The sequence below is a fragment of the Rhynchophorus ferrugineus genome, unplaced genomic scaffold (genome assembly GCF_030347505.1).
Source record: "Rhynchophorus ferrugineus isolate W39M unplaced genomic scaffold, kcgeb_rfMv2 rfM1, whole genome shotgun sequence".
In the NCBI taxonomy this organism is placed as follows: domain Eukaryota; kingdom Metazoa; phylum Arthropoda; class Insecta; order Coleoptera; family Curculionidae; genus Rhynchophorus; species Rhynchophorus ferrugineus.
Genome location: NW_027472580.1, coordinates 56,365,771 through 56,372,685, shown reverse-complemented (window position 1 = coordinate 56,372,685; position 6,915 = coordinate 56,365,771). Strand labels below are relative to the sequence as shown.

The following is a 6,915-nucleotide window of genomic DNA, read 5'->3' as shown; positions in this document are numbered from 1 at the left end:
GGTGCATGGGTTCTGATCATTTCTTCAGTTTAAACGGTAATTTTTTGACAAAATTGGTACAATATATATTCATCAAAACACTTTTTATAATTATCTGTAACATTTTCCCATTTTTCTGTCATAATGGCGATACCTCGTCAAGCCGTATACCAGCCAAGCCATGTTGTTTTGATCTGAACAAGTAGTAATCAGAAGACCAATGACCCAGTGTGGCCGACTGTTGCTAGGAAAAATGCTTTGCGGGTTTCACTCGCCATTGCTGTTGTTTTTGCAAAAATACGTCATTTACTGTGCTTTGTTTAAGAAAGTAATTCGTAAACATCAGAAATCTGGAAACATTTTCATTCGGTTGTAGTTACTCGTAATACACTGCGGCTTAGTGATTCTATCATAAGCACAAGACTTTATGGTCATGAACATTTATGATGAACATGTTTTAGTATCCATGTGGATGGTTCTTCTGAACTAATCCATGACTATTCGCGGTAGGGATTATCACAATATTATTACTTTTCATCTCCAGTCACAATACACAATTGCAAGCAATGTTCGAAATGGTATTTTTTTGTTGTAACTGCTAAGCTGTCTAAAAGTTCCTCGCAAATTTGAGCTTGGTTTTTTATCGACATCAAAATCAACATTTTAAATCATTAAAACCGAAATCTGCATCTGATATATGACCGTAGTGCCATATATTATTAAACGCGTTCGATGGACTTCAGCAGCAGATTTCTTCAATTCAAACAATGAATAAATATAGAAAATTCAATTCTGAACGTTACATTATTACTGTCCGTATACACAAAATAAATCAATAATACTACATATTAAACTGTTATTTTATATCCAAAAAGAATCAAAATAATTGAACTTAACTATTATGTTAAGTTGTTTAACATTTTTTTACTACATTGATACCTTGCATATTCGCCAATACTATATCGCTGACCAAAATACATGCAAGGATCTTATATTTATTATATTTAAAAAATACACGAGGCCAATCAATAACTATACAAACAAATAAATTAATATATTCTACATTAATACACTAAAATACTATTACTAATTTTATTCAATTTGAATATGAGTATGTATACTTTATACATGTATAAATTTGTAAATATATGTTTTGTGTATATATAAAATTGTATGGAATTTGTATTACAATACGTGTACATACAATATTTAACCCAGAAAGACAATACCATAAATATGTATTCATTATTGAACTGTTTAATAGTTTTAACATGGTTATTAGGAATTTATTTCTCATTCTAGAAAATGTTATTAAAAATGCATCATATAATATGATTATAATTATATCCTGTATCGCGAACTTACTTTTAAAATAATATAAGCGTTTTCTAAATAATTAATTTATGTTTGATTACTTTGAAGAAAATAGTAAACCAAAAATTAATGAATATTTTTAAGATTAAAGTCGATGAACATCAGATCAATGTAATCATTTAATAAACATATATTTTGGGTCTATATAATCTTTTATGAGTTACATCATTATTACAAAAACTTCTGATAAATTTTGGATTTCTTTTTGCAAAAAGTTCTTTCGTCACATGGAAAATATAAATGACAAATGTGTGAAAAGGAAATTTAAAATTAGTTCACGTGTGTTGGTTGCACCATGCCCATGCAACTGGAGTTGTAGATCAAAATGTAACTCAATACGTTATCTAACTGGCGTAAGCGCTTTGCACCAGTGGTTAGCCTCGGTACGAAAAGGCGGATGTTAATATATTTAATTATGGAATAATCTCACGCTTATTTACTTGTTAATTTTATAGTAATTAAACTTTTATGAACTAGATACACAAATAATATAGTATTTAACACTAACTACATAAAATATTTCCAATTTAAAATCAATTCATAAAAAGTAAAACTGTGCCCAGTTTTTTTTAAATATATACATGACCATATTGAAAAAAGTTATATGAAACGTCAAAATATATTATAATGTTACTATTAACAAATAATAATCAATAAATAAATGAATAGTATAACCTATGGCGCAAATTCCATTTTCAACTGAATACAATAAAAACCACACCGACCATTCGTCTTCCAGATGCATCAAAACAAAACTTATATGGAACTGAAAGTCGGCCACACTTTGCACATTCTGGCATTACGAGTGGAAGAATGTAAGAGATGCACGGTAGTTCCAAGCAGATGTGCCTCTGTTTCAAGGTGTTTTTCCGTGTATTAGTGAATCTTGTCGCCAGATATAAGACCGAATTGGCCGATGCCATTTACAAGATGTGTCTATTTTGCTGTTGCAGCAAGCAAAAGCAAACAGCACAGCACACCGACTATAGTAAGTATGAAAGGAAATTTTGTGCATATACTTTTTATTCATGTATTTAAATTATTTACAATACTTAGATACAAAAAAAAATATTGTGATCAAGAAGCATGGTTTTTGTACAGTTTTTTACACAGATTGCAGCAATTTTTCTACTCGAATTTAAGTGATTTCAAATCCAGCCTTTTCGGAAATCGAAAATCGTTGGCCTCGCAATTTCTTTTTAATTGTGGCAACAAAAAATCATTGGGTGCAAAATCGGAATTATACGGAGGATGTTTATTCAATTCACCAGTGAAACCCACAGATCACCTCAAAACAATAAACCACTTCTAACAATAACAATAAGTTTTAAACCGTTTCTTTATTATATGTTTCATGAATGAGCTTCTATCTGGGTTCGCCGCTCCCAACCCTCTCTGTGAATCTGTTGTTGAGACTGGGGATGTCATTTCACATCATCCTCGCATGCTGTGGTCCCCTTACTTCAATTAGCGCCAGTTCCAGCTCGCTTGTATGCAGTACCCCTCTTCTTATATTTGGCGTACCGCTAACTAATTTCCTGCTTCACTGCTCTCATATTGAGATCTAGATACATGTTGCCCATACTTTCGAGAATAATATGCAAACAGTTAGCTTGACGATGTCTTTGTACGTCATCATTTTACTCTCGTTGCTTATGTGGATGTGGCGACCTGTTATCTAATGCACACTATGGATTTTGCTGTCGAGTTTGTCATACTAATGCATAAGAATATCTAAATCTTACATTATGTCGCATGATGATCTTTACGAAGTTCGTCTTGGAGATAACGTTGCCCATTATAAAATTCGTCTCACTAGTATTTACTGTACTACATAAACCCATATAAACAACTAAAATTATCGACTCGCTATCTTGATAACTAAAATGTGTACGTGTTATAAACCACCAAAATCAGGATGAAGTTATAATATCATATTGTAACAAGTATATGTTCATCAATACTAAGTTTCTAATGAAAACGCCAGATATCTAACAACAATGCCGCCAATGCCACAAATAAACAACCATCGTACTAAACCGTGAACTCAGACCAAAGAAATCACATTAAAGCAAGTTAAAAATCAATTTTTACAGTGACCATATTTATTTATGATGATTATTATGAAATCATGTATTTCTGATAATATTAATTTTTAATTTTAGCATTATTAGTAGTATTTTTCACTAAATAATCTTCAGAAAATCTTTAGAAGAATCTGAAAATACTTCAAAATTAATTTACACCTCTAAAATAAATTTAAATTCTTCTCATTAAAACTGAACTAAAAGATTTACTGCCAACTATTTTGTACACACTGTTGAACTGCAAGAGTAGGTTGAAATATGAGGCACACTAATTGTTATAGCAAGAGCCAGATGGTTACAAAAATGAGCTAGGTGGTATTCTCAAGTAATATTCCTCTTCTATATGTAATGCTCCTAAATTTTCAACGCTCTGATGTGACCATAAAAGGAACTAGTAACTAAATGTTCTAATTACATTTAATTAAATCCTAAATATTCTTATTTTACAGATATAATAGGTGACGCAACTGAAACATTTTATCAAAACGTAAATCGACATGACGTTGAATTACTTCTCAAGCACCGTCAGAACGGCACTTTTATTATCAGGCCCTCTAAGAAGTCAGACCTAGGAACGTTGTCTCTAGTGCAGGATGAGAAAATTTTCCATCTGAACATCAGACGTCGCGAAAACGACAACCTCATTGCCCTCGGAATGGAAAAGATGAACGAAAAGTGTTTTGACAGTTTAAACAGTCTCATTAATTATTATATAAGTAATTATTTGGTTTTGTATTCGAGTGGGACAAGAACCTTGACGTTGCTATTGCCCTACAGGGACAAAAACGAGAATTATAATGGAAACGCGATAAGTTAGGAAAATTAGTTACGAGAGATTGTTTTGTAATGTTGTTAATAAAGAGCCTGGAATTTTATTATAAAACTTTTAATGAGCCCTCCTAATTTGCCCTTGGTCGTTCTCTTGTTACTTTCTACATCAGTAAATTCTGTTTCAATACCAATCCATTATTGGCTACTCTCTATACAGCTGTTATATTAAATAAATAAATATAAAAAAAATTTCGAACTATAAAATATCTGTATATAGCATCCACTAATATATTTATATAATTCTAATCAAAGGTATATTAACCATTTAAAATTGTTTACCTATAAAATGTTTTAATTTAAGCTTCACTTATTAGTTTATAAAAAGTATAATTATAGTGTTAACAAATATTCACATAATATTTTTAACAAAATAATTGAACCGTCTTTAAAAAATAAATAAGAAACCCAGTAAAAAGTAAAAAATAATTAAACATAGGCAAAAAAAAACTGTATGTACAATATGTACATAATAATCGTTGTAACAACTAAATAAAACTGATCACTTTCAAGTCGGTGCCGAACTCAGACGGTTATATTAATTTAAATTTGTTTTGTTGGTAATTTTTTTTTGTATATTTTACAAAATTATATTATTATTTTAGTATTGTTTGGGCTATCCATGAAATTCAATTATGCGGATATTCCGAGAAAAAGCAATGTACATAAACTACGAGGAGAGACTCCATTTTTATGCCGACATCGAACTACTGCAAAACTTGGAACACCAGAACAGGGCACAAATTCGAAAGAATCAAACCTTAGGTAGTGGAATGTAGATTCTACTAGTAGTGTATTACATAAACTTGCATGTAATATAAAAAAAACAGTGTTTATACATACACATTTTTAGACTAAATGCTGAGCTCCTCCTAGAGATACTTAATTTACGTAATTTTTATTGCAAATTGTAAGATATTCGGCAATCACTCGTCACAATGAAATAAGTGATTTAAAAAAAATTCTGTTAGTTTAAATATATTTTTTACCTCTTGTATTATTAGTCTTTGGAGTTCCACAATCTGCCCAGAGGCCAATAAGTATTTGTTATATACACATGGCATGTAGAAAATTACTTCATTAAGTGATCTCCTGTATAAAATATTATTTAAATTAATTCGTGTTATTCTAAAGTTTATGTATGTCCAATAATCAGATCGGATGGTATTAAACGTTTTAGTCTGAGCACTTGACTGCAACTTATATTTGGTATGCACTGACACTCCTTCGAAGTACTTCAGACAAACACATTAAATTACACTCGTTATTGGTTCTAGAGGAATATCGCGTTGTATCACTTCTTTTGAAACATAGTACGGAGCATCGACAATGGCACGCCACATTTTATTTTGGAGCCGTTGTATGATGGATATATTAGATTTTCCAGCAGCTCCCCATAGTTGGATTCTATGTCTAAATAGGGTTGAGTATAGATTTATATAATAACATCTTGTTATCTAATGACAACTTGAACTTGCGCTTGATACGCGAATACATTTGGTAGAATTTAAGTAAAAAAATTTCTCTGCTTGGCGAGTATGTGCTTCTTCCTAGTTAGGCGTTCATCGAGGTGCATATCAATATATCTCGCATCCTCTGGCTTGCGGGAGTTATACAATTATTAGATATATATATATATATATATATATATATATATATATATATATATATAGTATCTTTATATTTAAACCATGTTAAACTTTACAAAAGAACACCATTTCGTGGTAACGTCACTTTTTGTAATAATCTAAAGAAAAATGCAACTGGTTGACATCGATTGTTATATAAAACATATGGGTTTTGTGTTTGATGTTGCCGATTTTCCCACCAGTAACAAAAGATACGGAAGCAAGAAAAGGAGTAAACAATGAAGACGAATGAAAAAGTTGGAACAATAATTGCAAGCACACTGAGACCTAGGAAGTAAACCCGTTTTTAATAAATGTTATATGTTTTTAATGAGAGCCCTACAACTACATATATATTTCTAATGTTCAATATATTTTTAACCAATTATGTTAAGTAAAGCCGACAATATCAATGGCATATTTGTAATTTTTAACGATTAAGTTTTAGTTCCATATTTCAGAGTACAAAGAAATAAATCTGAAATTTTTTTATAACAAGAACATTTTATTAACATTAATGTGAATCTAAAAGCTGTAATAATCATTTTTTTCTCTTAATTCGATAATTCAGCATTGAACAAAAACCGGCAGATTAAGTTTTTAATCAAGAATTAAATTTAGTCTAAGGCAATCTCGTTAAAAATTTTTCATATCTAAAATATCCCAATAATGTTTGGCTTAAATATTTCGATATCGATAAAGCAAAATCGACGAAACTTCCATCTAAATAAACCTAATAAAAGTTTAACCAAACAAAAACACTGAGAAAAAAGTTCACGAAAGATTTCGCCGGCGGCAGGCTTTAAATAAAAAAAAATAATCTCGAGCTTCTTATCATATTTTTACCTCAATTTAGCCTTTAAAGGAAACGACTTTCACAGTAACTTTTTCAGAGTTGATTAAGGAGACGTTGGAAGCTTCCTAGGAGGGCACCGGCCAAAGGCAATCTGAACTTTGGGAAAAATAAAGAGAGAAATTTTGTTGCATGGTCCAAAAATTTAAAATTACGTAAAATAAAA

General features: G+C 30.6%; 1 protein-coding gene across 1 annotated transcript; it reads left to right on the top strand.

Annotated features, from left to right (window-relative positions):
• Positions 1-2,122: 2,122 nt before the first annotated feature.
• On the top strand, positions 2,123-4,302 carry LOC143194022 (uncharacterized). The gene is made up of 2 exons (XM_076400568.1): positions 2,123-2,341; positions 3,890-4,302. The coding sequence occupies exons 1-2, from the start codon at positions 2,176-2,178 to the stop codon at positions 4,255-4,257; spliced, it is 534 nt and encodes a 177-aa protein (XP_076256683.1). The 5' UTR covers positions 2,123-2,175; the 3' UTR covers positions 4,258-4,302.
• Positions 4,303-6,915: the final 2,613 nt, after the last annotated feature.

What these genes read in the sequence shown, in the direction of transcription:
- LOC143194022 (XM_076400568.1), top strand. Translation starts at nt 2,176, where the DNA reads ATGCACGGTAGTTCCAAGCAGATGTGCCTCTGTTTCAAGGTGTTTTTC. An exon ending in AGCACAGCACACCGACTATA is followed by an intron (nt 2,342 to 3,889) that starts GTAAGTATGAAA and finishes CTTATTTTACAG; the next exon opens with ATATAATAGGTGACGCAACT.